The 23746-nt window shown below is 34.0% G+C and overlaps 1 protein-coding gene across 1 annotated transcript in view; it reads right to left on the bottom strand.

Annotated features, from left to right (window-relative positions):
* The window catches only part of LOC124641359 (putative transcription factor SOX-15), a 123309-nt gene extending 99563 nt beyond the window's left edge, over positions 1-23746 (bottom strand). Inside the window, exons 1-2 of the mRNA XM_047179425.1 lie at positions 23450-23746; positions 15187-15418 (exon numbers count right to left, since the gene is read on the bottom strand). Coding sequence (XP_047035381.1) covers positions 15187-15266 — 80 coding nt within the window. The 5' untranslated portion in view covers positions 15267-15418; positions 23450-23746. The remainder of the gene's footprint in view (positions 1-15186; positions 15419-23449) is intronic.

Here is a 23746-nt window from a genome sequence, read left to right as displayed (position 1 = left end):
TAAATTGATTAAAATTGTTTATTTAATGAGTCAAAGTTTATAATTTACTCTATCAAATTGCATGTTTGCCGACTTACCATGAATTATTCTATCATCACCCATCAATCAAGGTTTAAGTCGTTTCTACTAGACAATTTTTATAGCTAAAGAATAAGTCTTTAGCTATTTATGTATTAAGGCAAACCAACAACATATTCACAAAACAAGTATAGTTATAAAAATTATAGCTATAAAAATTGATTAATATTACAAAAAAACACTTAAAAAAATTATCAAGTATAGGTACTTACTGAAACGAAATATTCTAGAGGTATAGCACTAGGAAAGAAACTCTGTCTGACTCGCTTTCACGACATCTCAGAACCGATCTAAAAGAAATTTTGCATTCAGTCTGAAGCCTGAGAAAGGATATAGGCCACTTTTAATCCGGGTAACCGGAGAATTTCTCCCGGGACGTAGCCGAAACCGTGGATGGAAGCTAGTACATATAAATTCGAAACTTTAGCTTCGATATCTTTTCCTACAAGACCACGCATTACACAATCCCGATAAAGATACTATTTGTCAACACGCCGGTAACGCGATACAAATAATGAGTAATTCCCAATTTAAAGGAAAGCGGGCGCCGATCACTCGACACCGTGGTTTCTCGGAACGCCGGCAGAGGCGCCACTGTGTGGGAACCACGAAGCATTGTTCCTCTGATTTCACTACTCATCCGACATGTAGATACCTACTAACAGTTCATTAAGAGGGTACGGCAAATTGTCATGAGTAGAGTTATGGTGTTCTAGAAATGTCAAGAAGGTTGACTTACGGTACCTATGCCATAGTATTATATTCTCGCTTAAGGAAGGCGAGTCCATAAAAGTATGATACTACTGAGATCAATTCCGATAGAGGAGTATAGAAGAAGACATGCTATTCCGAATTCAAATAAAATTGGGATAGGAGCAGAAGGATGATTAAATGAAGATGCATGAGCAAGGAAGAGTGGATGTGGTGAAGATCGCATAAGTCTCCCATTGATTGAACGCGATTATAGGAAAACCTTTCAAAATAACTTTCTATGTAAAAAAATGTTCGACAACTGCCTAATTAACTTATTTATAATTTTAAGGTTTATGGAGACAAAACGGATGCTATTTATTTGGTTCATAAAATCCTATGAGTTATCGGTTGGAGTAGACGCGAGAGAAGCCTGTCGCGTGTAACATTGCAACTGCAAATTGATCGCCACTCAATCAAGGTTCCCAAGGTCTTATTAATTGGTTATCATCATAATATGCCAGTACCCTTCAAAGCGACACTTAAAAACTATGCCATAAACAACAAAGAACAAGACATTAAAAACTTTTTTGACGTCCCCAAAATTAGATTAAAACCTTCTTAAATAATTAAAAAGCATGTTTCGTTAACAAAGAGTGGGACTTCATCAGTATTACCGCCACACTTTATTCCCTTATTGGGTGAATGCTGAACAATTAAAAACTGCTCCGTAAAAGGCACGCATTCCCCAAACCCGTCCAATTTCGTTGACTTAACATGAGTTGTAGGAACCTTGTCTTGTACGAGAATTATTTAAAACATTAGGTGATCGGTAAATTGAGTTTGGACTTGAAAAAAAAAGTAATTGTTATTGGTTTCAGTCAATTCGACTGCCAATTAATTAACGAAATAGGTAATAACTAATTCCGAGGTGATTTCTGCATTCCTAGATTCCAAAGACAATGCAATTTATATAGACATTAGACCATCATTACTGCTTTCCGATTTGTCTTAACTAAGAAATTGTACAGCAGGAATTTAAATTTTTATACTTTATGCTATTCTAGCAAACATTCTCATACACCCGTCACATAAACTATGACTTGCTCATGCGCTTGAGTAAACTAATGTTCTCTTTATATCAATAATTATTTTATATTAATGATTCAATGAAGATGAACGATCGAACAGCATTCCCAAAGCCGTTCAAATGTACGAAGCCTGAAAGTAAATCTTTCTAAAGCTATAGCAAAACAGTCGCCAACGGTACACTCCATATTTCGAAGTACCGCTTCACTACCACCGTTACAACGTAAAGGAAATAATATATTGCAAATATTTAACTAAACCATTTACGTGTGCAAGTAAACGATAAAATGAACGTTTAATTGTCAACGCAAGACCTTAATATGAAAACGTCAAATAATTTGCGCGGTTTATTTGACAGCTGTCAAAACGAAATGTCATATCGGATGTGCGTGATCTATGGCCATGGGCATGTAGAATGGATGGTTGATATTGTGACCAGAATTAATTTGGTTAATTTGTTAGGCAATATAACTAAAACACTGTTAGGTTTTTTATAACAAGGTATAAATACATTTTTGACATATATTGTCACTTCACAACTGAATTAAGAAACTATATGATGACCAGAACACCGATTTTGAAATGAAAATCTTGAAAATGTTGAAGCATTATCAAACAGTTTGTTAAACTCAACATAAGTATTATGTACAGAAATGTATTATTATAACATTCTAAATAAAAATAAGAATGACGGAATACAAAACCTTGGCTATTGATGATCGAATCGCATTTGTTTACGAAATAAATACACTTTCCATTAGAAGTGTTTCACAAACTCAATCTATTCCATCACCAGTATTATTTCCAGTGAAAACGTAAATATAATACGCCTGCACACATTTCTATTGTTTTTCTCCGTTTTATTGTGTAAATATAAATAAAAACTGATTGTCACAATCGACGCCGTCCACGTTAGAAATCTCGCATTCCACACGATCTAAACAAATGCTTAAGAATGAGAAATAACATTTAATGTTTTCACTATAACCATTGTGCGGTAGATTCTTGATTCGTAATGTGTTTAGGAATCTAAAACTGGGGTCAGAACTTACTTTGACTCATTAGAGATATTTGTCTTAACCATTCTGTTGCCATCAACAATCATCTTCTTACAAAAATATTTTGCTCCAAATAACTTCTACATAAATATTATTAAGATTTACCTACTGAAATAGAAAAACAAAAAAAAAACAACCCATTTTTTTGCTTTATTTTATAACTTGCGACAAAAGAATTAATTCAAGATACTATGATGAAAATTATTATTTAAAACTTCTATGAAATATTTAAAAAAACTATATTTATAAACAACAAAAACGAACAAATAGATGTCATTCATAATACTTATAATTACAGAAGTTCTTATTTCACTGACGTCAATTTCGATGTATGAAGGCTTCGCATTGTCTATGTAATTTCTTAAAAATTAAAAAACAAATGTTGTTTATGCCTCATTCATTACTTTAATTTATTGTTATATTTTTACTAACGCACAATGAAGTTTTTAAGAATCATGTGAAAATTAATTATGAAATGGAAATAAAAATATACTTCATCTCACAGCTAGTTAGGTCAATTTTTTTTCCTATTGGTTAGTATTTCTGATGAAGATAGAGGGGATGATCAAAGAAACGATGGATGGATGTATTATGATAAGGCAGACTACGTCGCTAAAACTAATCTTATTCGTGGAATTACATAAGAGATATGAAAGAATAGGACCTGCCGAGCCGACCTTTTAAAAAAATATACCAATAGCAGATAAGGAGGTTCATGATAATGAAGTCCTATACAAATAATATATAATTATTGCACTTTATCACTGAATTAAATAGAACTTCAACTTCGCATCAATGCGTTTGCGCATACTGAAACTATTTATAATCGGTTTTCCCAAATGAAGAAGTCATGAATTCTATTTGTGCATAGAGGATAATGACATTACCGGAGTAGAAATAGATTTAAATTAAATAAACAATACAAAGACTGACATTTTGTCCTTACATTATGATGATTTGCCATTTGTTCCGAAGGCAAATCAGTTAAGTTTGCCAAATTAAAAGTACCTGAGGTCTGATAGTTCATGTAAAAACAATGAGCATATAGGTACATTTCTACAAAAACAAGTATAGCTCTCCCGCGCTCATAAGATAAAATTTATATTACTTAATGAATCTTTCAGCCCTTAACTTTCTAAAGATTATAAAGATCAAACTGATAGTCATTTCTACCAAGTTTAGCTCAAAAATTATGCCCATCATAAATGTCCCTTATGTTTGATATGGCAGATATCGATATATCCCCAAACGTGTCGCAAGACACATTTACGCCCTGACGCGACGATCTTGAAAATTTCCTGCACTTAGGAAGGGTGATGTCCATATATTATTTTCAAACATCGGCCGAGACAATAGCGATTGTTGACAAAACCATCCGTCAGCGTTCAGAGGACCCGCACCGAGATATCGACCAAAACTGCACACGGTAGAACTCGATTCTTCTCTCGATTCAATCGATTTGATGAGATCGGACATTTTTCGTGGACGACCTCGTCAGATAAACTGTTTTTGCGATTGTGCTTTCAGGAATTGGTGTTTGAGAAAATGTGCTTGATTGCTTTATATTGATTGATAAGTCATCAACTTATCGTTGAGTTGATAATTTTCATTAAGTAGATGAAATAAATCGTATTTTAATATTTTTAAAGTTTATGGTCAACTGGTATCGAGAGGTCATCGCCGCCTATGCATAGTATCAATACCTGTCAAAACGAACTAGAAAAATAAACATAACATAAAATTCCTATTATAGACTATTTCCCATCATACCATTTTTACTGAAAATCAGATGTTTGAGACTTAGCTAGAACTCTGTAATACCCCCAGATACAAGTTAGAACTTTGTCAAACAAAAGTCGCGAAAAAACCCAAACGCATTACTGAAAGATGAAAAGCGATCAGGTTCTAAACCCCATGACTAATCCGAACCCAATATTCCCATGGAATTCAATGAACTTAAACTCAGCAGAACATTTTCAAACAAGTGTCACTAAACAGAATTTCGGTTATGACTTTGAGAAGTCCGTGACTCATATTATGGTATTCTTGGTCATGAAACATGACATGTCATTACAATAAGTATGATTCATTATACTTGGGACTCCTGTATTGTCAACTTTGGTATCGAAAAACCCGAAGTTATCGATGAAGAATCGTGTCAAGTCATCTTTGAGGAACCTACAATATCATTGACTAGCTGTGTCCCGCGGTTTCACTAGCGTCCCGAAGACACTACTTTCTGTACCCGGATGAAAAATAGCCTATATTACCTGGGATAGTGTAGCTTCCGAACAGTGAAATATTTTGTCAAATCGGTTCAGTAGTTTCTTTGCCTTCAGGGTACAAACAAACAAACATTTTTTTAATTTTAATTAAATATGTTAGTGTAGAAGTAAATATTAACTTTAGAGTTATTTGCGACTTCCAACTTACATAGCTCTTAACATTACTGAATATGCTTGTACACTGGTCCTTAATTTTCGGATAAGGGCAGGAGGATGATGAATGACTTAAGAGCCCGATCAAACTATCTGATACTGTTACAGCCTTTTTATCGTCCTACTGCTGGGCACAGGCCTCCTCTCACACGGAGAAGGATTGAGCATTAATCACCACGCTTGCTCAATGCGGGTTGGTGAGTTCAGACTATATAATCCAGGTTTCCTCAAGATGTTTTCCTTCACCTTTTTATCAGCCATTGGTGTTTAAGATATACTTATAAATTACATACAAACTTAGAGAAGTTGCATTGGTACTTGAGTGAACTGGAATCGAACCCACACCTTCATTCTCGAGAGGTTGGTTCTTTACCCACTAGGCCACCACGACTAGATCAAACTATCGGCTGATTAAAATTCAGCATTGCGTTCGCTTCATCATCAGCATCATCATCATCTCAGCCATAGGACGTCCACTGCTGAACATAGGCCTCCCCCTTAGATCTCCACAGATACCTGTTGGAAGCGACCTGCATCTAGCGTCTTCCGGCGACCTTTATAAGGTCGTCTGTCCACCTTGTAGGTGGACGTCCTACGCTGCGCTTGCTAGTCCGTGGTCTCTCGTTGCGTTCGCTTACCTACTTAAAACCATCCTCAAAGAATAACGTCACAATACAATCCACGTGCAATATTTAATAACATCACATTCATGATTAGTAGTACTAGTAATATCATATAAAAGTTAGTTTGCTTGCTGAAACAATTTGATTGTGGAGCGGCTGCGGTCTGTTGCATGTCTGATAACAGAGATCGCATATCAGTGATAGCTTATCAGTACTGCACATTGCACTGAGAGTGATATGTGTTTGTATGTGTGGGTGATGTGACGTATGCTAAATGCATTCAGTAGTTTACTTAGATTCTAAATGTGTCTATGGCAGGTTTGGCTTAGTACTCAATTTTAAGCTCTAAAGATCATATTAAATCTGATAACTTTAGCTTACAATTGATTGGCGTGTGATTTTTGCCTCTAAACTATAATGTGCGAATGTAGTTAAGTATGTATGTTCTATCCTTAGCATAAAATGATTTTAGAGAGAATAACGGAATAATGCTTTGTCTGCTTACATTTAAAGTTTTGTAGGGATAGTAAGCTAATTTTCGTCTTCCGGAGATAACAAAATCAAAACTTTAAAATTAGTAAGGTTTCTTTTTCTAAGCTGAATTCTGCTCAAAATAAGTAGCGAAAAATCACCTAAAATGCACTCATTAAAACTTGCAGATTCCTAATTCATAATTGAGTCCATCGATTTTATTCTATTTTATTCCACCACCACATATTTTATATCAGCTCACAAGCGCGTCATAAGAAATTCTCGCGGTTCAAAATGAAAAATACCGTTTTAGTTTACAGTGTCGTTCGTGAAGGAGAAACATACATCATTGTGAATGTCCACATAGCACAACATTGTACGTAAACACTCAGTACTCGGAGTTGGGGGGTACAACAAACAGTTCGGGGAAAGACGACGGACGAGCCTAGCTACTGAGATTAGGAACGCGTACTGGATAGCTTCTTGCTACCCTGGTACATATAGTGAAGGGAGTTTACTTCCTCCGTAAGTTTGGTACCCTGGTATCTAGTTAAACATATTTATTAGTATTGAAAATATGTTTACACAGTTGAGAACCTATCTCTTTTTGGGAAGTCGATTAAAAATAATATATAAACTACATTTAAAGCTGCTTAAAAGTTAGTATGGTAAAGGGGAAAAGAAATGAACATCAGATAAGACAATGTATCAAAAGTTCAGATTAATTTTGGAACTTACAGAGTCTTTTTCAGGCTTCTTAAGAAAAACAAACGCCATATTAATAATCCTACATAGGCAAAGCAAAATTTTACGTAGAACTACAGACTATAACGAATCGAACTTTGTGTGTTTTTAAATCATCAGAATATTAAGTATAATAGGTACCTCAATCAGCTGATATCTACAAACAACATACCCTCAAAATCCAATACTTGTAACATGGAAACAGAATCAACTTGAACTGAATAAACATGACGTCATCAGGACAATATACTAGAAATTGATAACAAATGATAAGCATGCACGTGCTGCCTCAGTGCTAATAAGAAGTTAATAGTATTGCACTCACATGATACTAGTTCAGGACTGAAGATTTATGTACACATAGGTAGTTAGTGTTTATGCAACCATTGAAAGAATAGAAATGTACAGGGAGGATTTTCAACTTTTCTTTAAGGACATTAGAGCGTTTTCAGGACTATACTTTGTGTAAACACAGGTGCACTCTCTATTTCCTCACTCTAATAGCCTGATGGGTGAAAGTTTCAAGACCCATCTGGGAATCTAACTTTAGACCCATACAAACTAAGACACAACAGTTGCACGGAGCGACTTCAATTATGACATTTGTTTCATATTGATCGAGACTTATGCTTTTATCGATTTACTTAAAAATTTTATTTATTAAAAAAAGAGGTATTTCAATCGACCTCGAGAATTTTCATAAATCATTTAGGCTGGAAAGCTCACCCTACTCTTTAGTTATTAAAGGCTACGTTGTATATAAAATATTTGCAAAGCGTAATCTGGATAGATAATACTTTAGAAAATACATTAGTTAAAGGCTGACAACCCCTGATACCAACAAAAGGCCTATGATTAGGTACAATTATTTTTCTCGAAGCCCCGGGGCGACGTCCGGCACGTGTTAACTATAGATAATTAAATAACTACTGAATAACTTTCTATGACAGCGCCTCACGATCCCGACCGGTTTCAAATGTCTCGAAACAAAGCCTAATGCCAATTAAAATTGGAGGTTCCGTACAAAATATTTGATTTTTAAAGAAAATGATCGCTAAAAGCAAATCTTTAGTTGAGCGGTCCTAGCCATTTATAATCAATAAACTTGACACATGAATAACAATGCAATATGAAACATGAAAAAACAATTCAAAGGTAAATGAAATCAAAAACGGATTTCAAGGACTACAATAGACAAAATAAGGATAGATAATATTTTATTTCTATTACAACAAATTAAAAAAACTTACCCCATTTTTGTATTCAAGGAAAATTCAGAAGAAATTACTTTAGTAACAAAATTATTTATTTATATCTCAAATAAAACACGACCATTTGGTTCTGCTAACACTTTAAAATAAATAACATATGTTCATAAAATACGTTTTTACCTATTGTGACGTTGGGTATTTTGTTGTACACTATCCTTCTGGTAATTCCGGAATTATGATTACCGGTTCAAAACATTATATTTTAAGCTTCAAGTCACAACATGTTCAATTTAATGAACAGTAGAGTGAAAAAAATATTCAATGTTATTTTGAATATGTATTATCATTGAACATCTTTGGCAGTCGTTATGGATAGTCAGACAGTAAGTCTGACAACCAGTCTTACCTAGGAGTATTCAATTGCCCTGGTTGAGGAAGTCAGATAGGCAGTCTTGCAAAACACTGGTACTCAACTGCATCTGGTTAGGCTGTAAGCCGACCCTAACATAGTTGGGAAAAGGCTAGGCAGCTGATACAGAACAAGTGTGATACCGAACTATGGGACACTATGTATAATGTGCACCCATTAAACGGAAGAAATATTCCCAATGTTAAAGTAATAAGGGATTTATCGATGGAAGATATGAAGTGAAGAAGAAAAATCAGAAAAGCTGATTTCACTACCATGAAGGATAGTCTACTACTGCCCGGTTCCTATAAACGTTCAGTTGACCGACCGTTTTTGAATTCAATCAAAGTGAGTAGTAGTTTAGTCGGTCTGATACCTGATCGTTGTTACATGTGTGCTTCCATTCATCTTCACACTGATTTATAAGCCCAAAAAAAATCTATCGGCCGACTAAAAGTAAGCACTGTGTTTTTGTCTTACGGAACTCTAAACCATAAGCACAACGTTCGCAAACGAGGCCACTGATCTGTGGCCGGGGATTTTGACAAATCGTTATTGATGCCTCGTGATCTATAATGACACTACACTACCAATTATATTGTTTAAAATACTAACAATGTACCAATAACCGAACACTATTAAACTATTATCTAAACTTATATTCGAAAACGAAAAAAAAATGGTTGAAGGTACTTTGGCTCTAAACTAATGTTGTCAAACGGAAAAATAATGTTTTTATTTTGGCTTTGAAAATGCCTACTGAAATGATTTGAAAAATTTAATATAATATAAAAGTTCCTTCGGATCTTGGGTAAGACTGCAGGAAACAGCTAGATCACAACAAATTAATACAATATAATAATGCGTATAAACTTTCATATTTTAAAGGACCAAAAAGTACAAAACAAAAGTAATAAAAAACAATAATTTTAACAATACCACCAACAACAATAAAATGACTTTTATAAATAAACAAAATCTTTCAAACAAATTAGGTTACACAAAAACTTAAGTCAGTAATCGGATTACAATGCCTCTGATAGGAGATTAATCAAATTAAAATGAACCTCATCTTTTGGAACTCGTTAGGGTTCAGTAGTCAATAAAAATGTGATTCATTTGTGATACTAACTTGGAAGATTTAGCATCAACACATTACTAATTATACTGTATATGCCAATTATAGAGGTAAAGCTTAACCGTCTTACCACAAAAACTTTTAAACGTCAGTTTAAGACTTGTCTAAAAAAAATTCAAATTATGACGTTGACATATTTTGACATTTTTTTAGACAAGTGTAAAAAAGGCGTTTAAGTTTTTGTAGTAAGGCCATAAGAGTTTATTTGTTTGAACGCGCAAATTTCAGGAACTATTGGATCGATTTGAAACATTATTGCAGTATAAGATATCCCATATCGAGGAAGACCGCTTTTTATCCAGAAGTCCGCTGGCGAAAGGAAGATAGTGGAGAAAATTTGCTTGCGATTATTCAGAAATTTTCTGTTTTATGAGGAAAAAATTCAAATCCGGTGAAGACGATTTGTACTTTAATAGGTAAGTGTATATTTCACTCATCATGCAAGCGATGCAACAGCAAAAAGCTAACTAGTCCCTAGATTATCTATCTTTGGTAAAGATACATTTAACTCCTGCATAGTAACGACAGATATGAACCATTTGGGCATTAGTCACGGACGCTTAAGGCCTGAGTTACGTAAGCCAACGAGACGCCAGTATTTAGAAATAGACCTAACTAATGAGTACTAACTGTTAAGGCCAGAGGTCACTTGATAAACTTTAAAACGTATTTCAGTTATTCAAAAACTATCTGGTTTAGTTCTAAAAGTATTATTTGTTTCACAACGCCAAAGTTTATATTTAAAACTTTTCGAAACAGTAGCAACGGCAATTAATTTGAGTGCCACAAAAAATAACAAATTCATTCTATTTTATTTCTTAATTTTTGAAGCGTTTAACGCAATGCTATTAATCTAAAGATAAGTAACAATGAAAACATGTTATATAATAATATCAAGTACCTACGTAGTTAATAAGCAACGTCATAATATGTAATCTCTCGAGACGTCAGAACGACTCCAAGGAACCTTGAGGAACAACCACCATTGAACTGCTAAACCATAAAGGACCATTTTCAATGACTATTAATTCTGACCGAAACATCGAGGGGCAAAAAGTTGAAGCGCAATTCGCTGCCGCAGTGGCAGGTGAAGCTACAAGCCTAGCACAAAATAAACTCAACTAATATACCGCGGCTTCACAACGACCATAACTCCACATTGCGACAAAACAAAAACACAAATTTGCAAACGTATAAAGAAATTGAAAGGTACCGGCGTGCGCGATGCTATCGCGAAATTATTCCAAATTTCACCGTTTTGCCTCTCTGGCTGTGGCCTTTTTTACTTTTTTCATACGATGGCAGTCGCGGGCCAACTCCCATAAATTATAGTTCGGTAGCTCTGTTAAAGGGGTTTTTGAGTATTTTTTTATTTTTGTTTAGCCTTTTGAAGAATTTATGTCCCCGTCTTACTTAGTAGCGGCGGTCAACTCGCCAGCTCGCTGACCGGCTCCGAGAAATGTTCGGGCCTTTCGATACGCGACGCTATAAGTATTTTGTACTTGCATTTTTGTTTGTGAGCTTGTGATACGGCTTTCGGCTTATTTTATTTTAGTTTTACTGAAGCCGACTTCAAGTTGGGAGTTGAGGCTGCTTAATGACTGTCCTGTGACTATCTGGACAAAAGAAAGCCGCCTAAACCTTTCCAAAAGTTTTCATAACATTAAAAGCGGTTTACCTCAACACCACATCCTTTAATTTGGTCCTAAGAACCTAAAAGTCACGTGCTTTACGATTCCCATTGCCTATTGATGCTTCTTAAGAAAACACAGTTAAGTTTGGCTCTCTATAATTATCCTCTTTTTATATGACAGTGCCATTGACAAGAGCCACGTTCAAACTACTGAATGAATGAACTATCACCGTCCTACAAACCAGATCAGAGTGCTAGCACGTTACGTAACCCAGTGACGTAATGGAACAATGGCCATCGGAAGCAGGCACGTGTCTCCATGTCGTGACAGACCACATCACTTGATATTGTTCACTCTCATATTATATTGCTGTGGATGGGAGAATAGGCGGCTGGTGATTGTGAAGTGTGGGACGTTAAAATAGAGTCATTTGTGTTTCTGCTGATTGTCAATATCTCTAAGTGGAAAGTGATAGTTGGTTCTTGCCAATCTTAAGGTCAGATTTTTCTAGGGATGTTATTAGTCTTAAAGGTGGAACTGGGTTCTTTGTATTGTGAAATAGATTAGCTCGATACCTGCGTGATACAAACTCCCCTTTTTTGGGATCAGAAAGAAATTTCTAAATTATCTCTCCTGTCATCTCTTTATATTGTATACAATAATTTATTTGTACATAGTACGAGAGGAAAACAAGAAAGTTCATAATGAAACATTTGCAAGTAACAAATGATGTAAGAAGTCAATTTGTTAAAGGTCGTTCAGCGGTTGCTTACAAGACCTCACGGCTCGCAAACCGATCTAACAAATTATAAAGCTCTCAAATTAAACCTCTTTCGTATCCTTATATTCTTCAATAAAGGCACAAAATGATTCCTTAAGACCAGGATTCTTCAACAATTGGCTAATCAAAAGAAACTGGGATCAATGTCAGAAATCCGGATCACATGCGTAAGAAGTGAAAAGGGACATTATGATGAGCAAAAAGCAAAAATTACAAATATTCCGTAACCGAAATAACCTTAAAACGCGATAGCAGACAAAACGGATTCCAAATACTGGCAATTGGAATAGTTTTCAGTTGTTTTTTTTCTCCGTTTTAAGTTTCGAAGGCATCCTAACGGTATTCGGGAGACATAGCATCGGGACGGACGCGACAACGCTTTTTATGTTATTTTTCTACTGACCCCGGCCGTTTGCGATCGATTTCGATCTTTTTAATCGGTCGTCCTTAAAAATAAATATGAAAGTTCCACTCTTGTTCTGTTTTCAGCTTGAGTTATGACTGAAATGCAAGTTAGTTGAATTTTATGTGCAGTTTCCACGTAAAATTAAATTAATTTCAGATTGATTTCGGTAGAGAGATAATAGAAGAAACTGCAATTTTAATAAGTATAATAGAATTAAGATTGGCTTATTAATTATCTTAAGTAGTATTAAAACTAACATTATCGCCGCGAAGTGATTATGACAAAAAGCTTTACTGCCAGCTCTAATTGCGTTCAACGCCGGCCAAAATTAAAAAGAAAACTCGCACAGCAAGAATCCCGCCTATTTTTAAAAATGGAACCCGACGATGATTCGCCTAATTAATAAACCAATCACGTACAGTCGAGACGCGGCGTCGAGGCGCGGCGGACGTGCGGGCGCGGGGGATGAACGCTTGGAAATTCGAATACTATATTTTTTCTGCACTCAAAGCATCGCAATGTTACTTGTAATTGGCTTGACGGCCAATGATAACGAATTTAGAATGCAATCAATTATTTATGAGTTATTACTTTCGTTAACAAGAAATTAGTACTTTATGTGAAAAATGTATAACTAGTTATTATTAATCATTAAGAGATATTTGCGAAGCCAGATGTTATCTGGCTAAAGTATTCACCATGCCCACTAGTTAGAATGTGACGAGACAAAAACTCGGCTCAGTTAATCTCGTCAAATCAATATGAGAAGTATAAAATTAAAACTTCTGATCGGATTCTCAGAACATTGTTATGAGAACGTATCGGATTATATGACACGGCATTATGTTTTCTCTTTTGATTGAATGGACATGAATGGAGCACACATTATTAACAAAAGATGTCCTCCAATATTGACACCGAGAAATTAGTTGAAAAAATCTCCAGTTTGGGGTTTTAGAAAAAAAAATATCATTTATCAAATAAATGCATTCTCTGTTATGTCTTTGCGCAGCGTGACTATAAAAACTAGTTGAATAATAAATGCGTTGGTTGGCAACACTGGGCCCGAGGAAGCCCGAAGCTCGGCGAAAAAGGGCGAAGATTAGCGAGCGCGCGCTTTTTGTTTGCATCAATCGATGCGCTCGCGCATTCGCACGATGAATAATTCAAAAATTGACATGAAATGGCGTATGGTTCTTTTTTTAAATGAAAGGTGCCCGATTGAGGACTGTAACCGCCTGACGAATTCATTGGTCAACGGCTTTTTGCGTTCGGTAATTGCTGTATTTACTTTATAGGTTATGAAATGAAATTAATGCACGCGAACGATCTCGTTCTGTTGTCCCAATGCCAATAGCAGGGTTTTTACTGAACTTAGATTATGAATCCATTTGAATGGCAACAGTTTATACAGCTGACAATAAATATGGAGTTTATAGTCTAACCGCAAATGACGCCTCGCCTTGCCGAACGTAAAAAATCAAATGTCATAGGATACTTCATATTGCACAACTGAAGTTGGAACAAATTAAAAATGTTTACGCGTCTGTCTGTGCGTATATCTAGAAATTGTTCGTCATCCAAGCAAAAAATGTATAATTAATTCGAGTAATGCTGTTAATGATGCATCGAAAACTTGTGTCGATTTCCAAGTATAAGTAATCTTGTCATCTGAATTCTGGCTGCGATTGGTCGAGAGATCCCCGCTGCAGTTTTTGGATAAATGGCTTCATCTCGGCACTACGGGATGCTGTCAAGACTCCTTCGAGTTATGGTTATGACGACTTTTTACGTGTTTCATGAAGATAATTTCATTATGTCGTTACAAAAAGTATGCGGTAATTTGCCTGTCTCGATTGTAGCTAACGTTATTTGTAAAGCTGGATCGATGTCATTGTGCATTGTGTGTGAGAAAACTTGGTTTCTTCTTGGTTTTTATATGAAATACTTAGTCGCATAACGGTGGACATGAGTGCATTTGCGCGAGAGATTTTAATAGGCTGTATTAAATAGCTGTAAAAAATTACTTTAGCTGTAAAGATATAAAAGCTAGATAAACAACTATTTAGTGTCAAATGTCATCTTGACACTTGTTTAGTACTAAATAATTTGCAGTTCTTTGACACTGAGTTTTGTTTCCTATTTGTAAAGTGCCGTTAGTTTTACGAACAGTATCGGAATTCCGGGGTCATTTCAGATTTTTGGCAGACTTATTTTTTTTGTAAGCTACCAGATAATAACTTCAAAAGGCTTGCTCCAGTGTCGCTTTAAACACATAAATCTTTCCTTGTACCTTTTTTATAGTCATTCTCTCATCCTATGGTAATTGTTTATCATTTGAAGTTCCAAGTCTGAGATGTATCAACATTCCTCTATAAACAAGCACTTAGTCTAGAATATCATTTGTAGAACTCACTTGTAAGAGGAGAACGCCATATTGTTGTCACAGGGTTGATCGTCCACCGCTCCGCCGGTTGTGAGCATCAGGGTGTTCATTCGGGATCGATTCTCACAACACGATCGATTAACGTATCGATTACAATCTATCGGTACACGCACTTCACTATTGGTTCTTAAAAGTCCGCGCGGGCGTCACTGTGACGCGTTCAGACATTATGTACGTCACATCACTAGTGTTTGTGGCATACCTGAAATGAGAGATTGACTTTAGTTATTACCTATTAGTAAGAATAATTTAATTAACCTAGATTAGATCAACCTATATCAGTGTTTTGTTTAACTACATAATGTACTTTAATGATAGGTGTACCAACTGTAACTCAAATTGCCTTCTCAGTAAATCGTTAATCATTTCATCAACAGTACAAGTAGTGCCAGTACAAACATTCCTAATTAATACTCAACCACCAGTAAATTACATTCGAACATATCGGATTTTGAGCAAGTCGTGATAGTTTAATAGACTTCGTTAGACTTATCGTCAACATCTGCGGGTATCCTAGCAGAAAGTGAATAACGTGTGTTAATGAAAGCAATTACGTTCGCGTGACATTTCAACTGTGTCTGAACTGATTAAGGAGGTCACAAAACAGTTTGTTGTATAAAAACATTTCTAATCTCTGTGAGCCCTGCGTCAGATTTGACGGAGATAGCGACCCGTGGTTGTATACCGACGGAACCGGCCCGCCGCCATCTTGGCCCTGATTGACAGCTGTCAATGTTGGCGGCACTGCGACGCGTCGCCGCGCCTGCGCACTACGGTATACCGCGCGTCACTAATTCGTTTTGAAAATAATGTTCGTTTTTTTAATGTTTTTTTTTTTTTCAATTGTAGTTGTAATGTTTTTTGTAAACCGATTTAACAATTAACAATCTTGCAAATAGCGATCTTTCGTAGCAACATTTACTTAAGTATAACTTAAATGAACGGTCCCTAGATATTTCCTCATTACTTAAGCTCATGTCGCTAATTATTTAACTAGCAGGAAAGTAGTAGAATTTCCCTCAGTCTATAATTACCGCAACTGACAAACTTATTTATTAGAATATCCAGTTTTAATCTACCAGTTCCTCTATTAAGATTGTTAAAGCTGAATCAGGAACCTTGATTTAATTATGGCAAGCTTTAATTTGATAATAAATCAAAATGAAAATACGAAAAGCAAAAATAAGTCTGCTAATTTCAAAAAGAAAGTTTTCTTAACTACAGTTTTACAGATTCGCTTCACTTATTTGTTCCTTATTGGTATTTTCTTGGCTTTTCACAGTTTTTATATTTTTCAATCGTTTAGGTACGATAAAAGGAATGTTTAATTTTCACAAATTTTTATTTAACTCTTTAGGTTCAGTGATGAAGTAACAACCCAAAGTAAGACTTTTAAAACGAAAAAAATAATTAAAGTTTAATTAGTGACAGGCTTTTCAACTATTACTTTTTATGATTCTTCTATCACAATTCATCCCAATAAAATATAAACAACTTATTTATTCCCCATTAACATACTTCACGACAATAATTCAGCAAAACTCAAAGAAACATAGAAACACGAGGAAAACCGCTAGATAAATCATTAATACAGCATCGAGTAATAAATCTTTTTTATATTGCAATGACGTTGTCTTTTGTCGTAAAATGTACCACGTTATGCAGAGGGTATGTAATTGATGGCACTTGGTGCATTCCTGCAATAGAATAAGTAGTAATTTACCTATTTGCTAATATTCCTATTTGCTTATATACTTGCATGTAAGTATGAATGAAGTTAGTGATAAAAAAAAGAAAAGCTATGGTAAATGGATGAGATACATGTTTTGGCTTTTCTGGGGCGAGAAACAAAATACCTCAATTTTCTTTTGTTATTTAAGATATCTCGATTAAATATTAGATTTTCTCCGCAGACATCTCAAACTCAAACATCAATTCATAATACCTTCCCGAGTTTTCTTGTCTTACCTCTGTGTTATCTGGTATTTTTTCATATTATTACTACCCATATTTTTTTTTATCCATTATTTATTAGAAATAGAGAAACAAAAGCAATTAATTATCTGTACAAAAAATATCTATCCAATTAAAAATCCTTAACTCTCTTCACAACTTTGAAAGCTCCTACCAAATAAGTACCAACCTCAACACGTTTTAAAGGAAGAACAATTTTGTGACCACAGACAAACGGAAGGCGAGACATATCTAATATTTATGGTCAAGAAGCGTATATTTCCGGCGCATGCGTCGTCCGTGACGCGGAGGAAAAGGTACAGGAATGCTGACGAGCGAGGGAACTCGATGTGGAGAGAAAATTGATGATGCCAAAAGTGAGGTTAGCTTTTTAATTGGTTTTGAATTTTGGGGGTTAATTTTTTTATAAAAGGTAAAGTTAAGAGGACAAATTTTTTGACGCCTTTTTGGTGAAGTTTTTTTTACTAGGAAAGGTTTTTTTTTAAATAATAAAAATAAAATACATTTATGAATTATATTGTTAAAATATAATATTATATAAAATAAAAGGATGTATATTTTTATCTTTATTGTATTTTTTGTAAATGTGTAAATATCTGTATAAATAAAGTTTTTAGAGCGCTTATTTAATTTTATGAAGGTTTTTATACTCATACAATACAAAAATGAGCGTTGCAAGACTCTCATTATTTCTAGATTTCTCGTCAAATAAAACAAATCTAGCACATACCTACACACTTTCTAATTTCAAATCTTTGCAGCAAAGCTCAAAAAAACTTGTTTTGACATTTACCAAGACAGTGTCGTCCCCATTTCGATCGATGTATCGATAAAAATCTCGCTACCGAACTTATCGATAATCACTGAGTGTCACCGCTCTAGACGTAGATGGTAATCTAAGTGGACGGCCTGACACAACACTGTGTAAGCCGATAAAAAAATAACAGACTACACGTTGAAAATAATAGCTAGAAAAAGGGCAACAAAATCGAAGCTGGCTTGAAACCTATAAGGGGTAAAAAAATACTCGAGCCTAGTAAAAAACTGGTAGGCTGCAAAATAATTAGTTTTTATTTTGCTCTGAAGCAGATGTAGGAATAATAATTCCTATTTTTGGTCCTAAGATCGAGATAGCCATTGCTTGTATGAATATTTTAATATTACATGTGTTAGATAAAACGTACAAGGCAACTGGAAATGTATCAACAATTAAACCACGCGGTCACTACGTGTTCAGCACAAATTATGAAAATAGACTAAAACTTGTTGAAGTTGATTTTTTGCTGTGAGATAACCAGCTTCATCTTCTCAACTGATGGCAGATTGTAATCAATAAAAAACTATGTAACATGATCTGAGTAATCAATATTTTCTTCAATGATAATATGATAGAAATCTGCTTATTCGGCTTAATGTTTAGTTTTGCAAACACAAATTGCAAATTCAATTACTTAATTAAAGATTGCAAAAAATAACTTTAAAAGCAAACAACAAATGCAAAAAAAAAGGATTGCATAGAATATTTTTGCAACAATTTCGACACCATTCTTTGAACAAAACCCTTAATAATATTTATAAACGCGGAAACTGTCTGTCACACTTTCATGCCTAAACCACTGAACAGATTAGAATAAGCATTGGTAGATACACATAAAATTACAGAATGAAAAAGGAAATATACTACTTTTCTTCCCTGTGCACACCAGGAAGCACAAGTAACAGCTAGGTATATTCATGTTACTTATCAATAAAACCTTCAATTAACAATTTTGTTACCATTTAATAATCGTCCCTTCTACCTTGAAAGTACGAATGCGTATAACACATGACTAGAATGTTAACCAAACAGCTGGTTAGTAAAACACGCAGCCATGTTTTGGTTAAGTACAGTCGGCATTAAAAAATAACATCCGGCCTCTGGGATATCAATGTACGTGTGATTGTGCTATATGTTGTTACGCGGATATGTCTGTGTTTTGAATTAAATCTTTTTATTAATTTTTATAAATAAAATAAGTTACACAACAATTTTTCAGGATTTTATTGATTTTAACTTATTTTCATTTCATAGTTAGAAATCTTTTATTTTAATGTTCTGATAGGGGTTTCTCTACTATTATTTTTAAAAAATGTTTTGATAGCGGTTTTCTCTATTTTTATTTAAATATGAAGGATTTATATAATCATTCAACAATACTTGTTTTCAATAATAATTTAAAGAAACGTTACTATTTAATAAAAAAATAGAACAATTAAAAATCCTTGTAAAAACTTCAAGCTATGATAACTCTTTTTCCTAATTCGATTTTAAGTTATTCCTTATTATATTTGCCACCTAAAATTTTATTACAATTTCCTATTTTATTGTGAAAATTGACATTTGGGTGACATAAAAACCATCCATAAACTATCATAAAATGGCCGTTAAGATTAAAGTTCACTACATTAACGAACACTTATGCGAAAATATCCCATAATTTTAATTACATAGTATCATGAAAAAAACACTCTAAAATACCCACTTCACTATTTAAGAGAAACCGCATACTGAAGACTAAATAGTCGACCAACAGTTGATCCGATAGTTGTCAATTTTTTTTAAAGAAAATCTCAATTCCTATCAAAGTTTTCAGTCGGTCTGATACCGGCTAAATACCTGATCTTTGTAATATGCGTACAATTCATCTTCATATTGATGTACGAGCTCAAAAAACTATCGGCCGACTAAAAGTTGGCAGTCTGTTTGTGCTCTTAATTATAGACTTGAAATGTCATTTAGTAAAAGCATAAGGTGTGTAGAAAACTATTAAAGAAATACTTCAGTGCAGATAATAGTGCAAGATATTTTTATCGACATACCGAGAGGCTGAATGGGCAGTTGTCGTTTACAACTTAGTCTTCACTTGTAAAAAAACTGACGGCTGTATAAAAACTCAATTAGTGGTCAGCTTCTATCGTGCTAGATGAATTTAGAGTTAGTGAGTAGAGATTTAAATTGACATCACATAAATATATTTTAGGATAGGAAGCAATAAGCTTTGTGTTTATTTTTAATGGCTAATTAATTAATTTTATAAGTCATAAAAATTAATTGGAAAAAAACGACGAATTTTAAGTTACATTGGATATTGTAATTTTTTCTACTTAATCTTCTAAAAATATTGCTACATTTTTTTTTTTAATATACTTTGATTTTGAGCTTACTCCTATAGGTTTTTTTTTTTAATATCAAATACTTACGTTCTTCGGGTCCTTACGGACAAGTCCTTAAAATACATGTAACAATTTCCCTGGGGTGCAGGCTCCACCACGGGACACAGCTAATCATTTAGAAATTTCAAACTCAAAACCAACCTTTAAGCTTCTATCTACAAGTCTTATCCCTAATCTAGTTTATTCCGATCTCGCTACTAAATATCAAATTAACATTGTAACAACTTGTATTATGTCGATAACTGACTATATTCTATGTACTAATTGTGGCATTAGTCGGAGGTCCCACGCATAGTCTTGTAAATCATAATATTACTGGGAATTTGCAATTTATGATGTCGGCTTTTGTTTTATGTAGATCCTGCTACTGGAATTATGATTTTGTAAAGATTTTTGATCGGAAAATTTATAGAAACGCGTCACTCTAGTTTCTATCGTCATGATTGTGTCTATCTGTTTATTTATCATGCTTGTACAGTTTAAAGATGGTACAATCAGCCAATAAAATTGTTCTACCACACAACGCATAAGATTTTTTTGAGCAACAAGGTTTCTTTTCCCTTTCGATCTATCAGAAAATTGCACCTAGAGGGGGGTTGCGCCATGTATCACGAAAATATTAACCAAACATGACCAACCACAATTGGTTAAATCGCTGATTTGACCAATTGTGTGGCCATGTGACAGCAGGTGACAGTTTTTTTTTTATATAGTTTAGTTTCTTGGTGCAACCCATCTTTGCCCACACATCCATCCTTCTCAGGCTGACTAAGCTATAATTAAGCTCCTATAGGAAAATAATATTTTCAAGGGATACTTTGAAATCAATGTTAAAGCACTGGTACTCAGCTGCATCTGGTTAGACTGGAAGCCGACCCCAACATAGTTGGGAAAAGGTTAGCCAGATGATGATGCTTTTTGTAAAGCAAAGTGTTACTAAAGGCACGTTTTATCTTTTTCTCTAGATGCGTCTACGTAGATATTAAAAACATCTAGAAAGAGTTACATCATTGTAATCTCGCAACGATTTCTTGAAAAAACTGCCTTAAGATGAGACACGTGGAAAAAGATAGGATAATTTTAAGGATAATAAGAAGTACTAGTTATTAAATTATAGTTAATAAGTAATTAATAGAAAATTGTTTGTCAGTAAATATTATTAAGTCAAAGCTATTGTTTTACCTTTTTAATTATTTATGCATCATCATATTTTTATTATTTTCTTATGGACCAGATATAGGTACTAAAACTTTATTTTTTCCTTACAACGATCTTATTCTAGACAGGGTAATTTGTAATTTCTTGAAGTTATAGTCGTAAAAGTTTTATTTAAAGGTGATCACTTATTATATCCTTTTAATAATTAATTGTTCTTTTATACTACTATTATAAATATGACTAAATTCAAGTTTCTGTAGTTTTATTTTATACAGTTTAATACTATTGTTACTAGGGTGAATGTCGTGACTATTCATACAACCTTTTCTAAGGACAAATAATAACTTAAATACTCATTAATAATTACAAGAAATCTTGTTACAGATTAATCAAGTTTTTTCGCAATGTCAAGCGCTAACTTCTGAGAAAGTACTAAGAGTTGATTTTTTAATCATCAGTTAACTTCTACCTGAGGAATAAATATGGCGATTTCACATATTTTCTACAAAAAGGCTGTCCAAACTGCAAACATATTGTTTAGACAAAAGTTATCTGGTGTTTGAAAGATCAGCCCTTAGAAGAATTATAGTACCAACCTAATACCTACTTACTAAGTGAAATATAAAAGCGAATATAAAATGTTATATTCTTTAATGTTCATAAAAACTAATCTTATTTCAATTAAGGAGTTACAGTTGTAGACAAACTCTGGTACTCAACTAGGTACATCCGGAAAGACTGGAAGCCGACCCCCAACATAGTTGGGAAAAGTCTCGGGAGATGATGAGTTGTAGGCAAAGTGCGAAAATATGGTAAGTAGCAAATGACATATAGCAGAGATCGTCAAGCAATCACATGTAGGTAGGTAAGTACCCTAATCGCGTGTACGCAATCTATTAAAATCTTTATTACTTTCATATTTGCAGAGCTAACATCTTGCTAAGTCATTCATTTGTAATAGCACTTTCTTAACTGTTGGTATGTCTTTGTAGCCAATATATGGAAAATTGCTCGCCGATTTTTGGCACGCTTTCCACAGCGGTGCGTGAAAAAGTGGTCAAAAGCGATGTTACAGCGACTTTTTATTTTTTGTTCTTTTTTACAATTTAGAGATTTTTTTATACGTTTGAAGTTATTTTATTATATAATGTTTGGTAAGAAGGCGCAATGAAGAGTTGTTTTATTATTTTATGGAAAAAAATAAAAAGGCATTTAATTCAATACTACCTGTGTATTTTAACTCTCAGTTTTTATTTTTATCTCTTGGGGAAATTTTACAGTTGTTAATTTTGTATTCGTGTTAAAAAAAAGGTTTATTTAAATAAGTACCAACTAAGTAATGATTAGCAAGTAAGTAGGTACTCATTAATTATAATTTTAACTTAAAAAAAATAATGTTAAATTTGTTCTTTACGATCATCAATTAAAATGCCTTCAGACGACCTTATTTTGTTTAAAGTTATTTTAACCTACGCGTTTATATATTTATGTATGCATATTCAAATTAAGTGAGACGGGTTGCATACATTATATATCCCTTACCCTCGTAACCTATCATCATGTCAATGTATATTGAAAAAAAAATATATTACCTACTTACATTGTACGAATATCAAGATACATTGATATAAGACTTAAGTCACTTACTCAATTAATCTTAATAAGGATTAATTAGTGAATGTGAAGTATAGTAAACAAATTAGAATTGCAGCAATATTTTTCATTTCTAATGTGTTAGATACTATAAGCATCAATTCAATATCTGCAATGTGCACTCAGATATCAAAGAAAACAAAACACACAATAAACCCAGATAACTGAGACATACTCCAGTATTTCCATCAAATATTTATCTAGACTTCAGCAAATATAACCAATAAATACGCACCATTAAACTTGTATAACAAACGTTACAACGTCAATGTATATAGTTATCAATGTACATCACTGCCCCCAAAACAAAAATAAAAAAAGCACAAAATATTCTTGAAAAATTCAGTACATCCAACAATTCGAACTTTTACTGCAACTCGTCACTAGCTTTTAACATTAACACACGGGAACTTTACACTTTGACACTTTCACGAGTTTTTTTATTATTTTGAATGTCTTTGCTTCGGAGGTGGTGTGAAAAAAGTTCGTAATAGATGGACGGTGACGCGGCGAGGCACTGCGCAGACGGCTG

The sequence above is a fragment of the Helicoverpa zea genome, chromosome 22 (assembly GCF_022581195.2).
Source record: "Helicoverpa zea isolate HzStark_Cry1AcR chromosome 22, ilHelZeax1.1, whole genome shotgun sequence".
NCBI classification, from domain to species: domain Eukaryota; kingdom Metazoa; phylum Arthropoda; class Insecta; order Lepidoptera; family Noctuidae; genus Helicoverpa; species Helicoverpa zea.
This window is presented reverse-complemented; position numbering and strand designations above follow the sequence as displayed.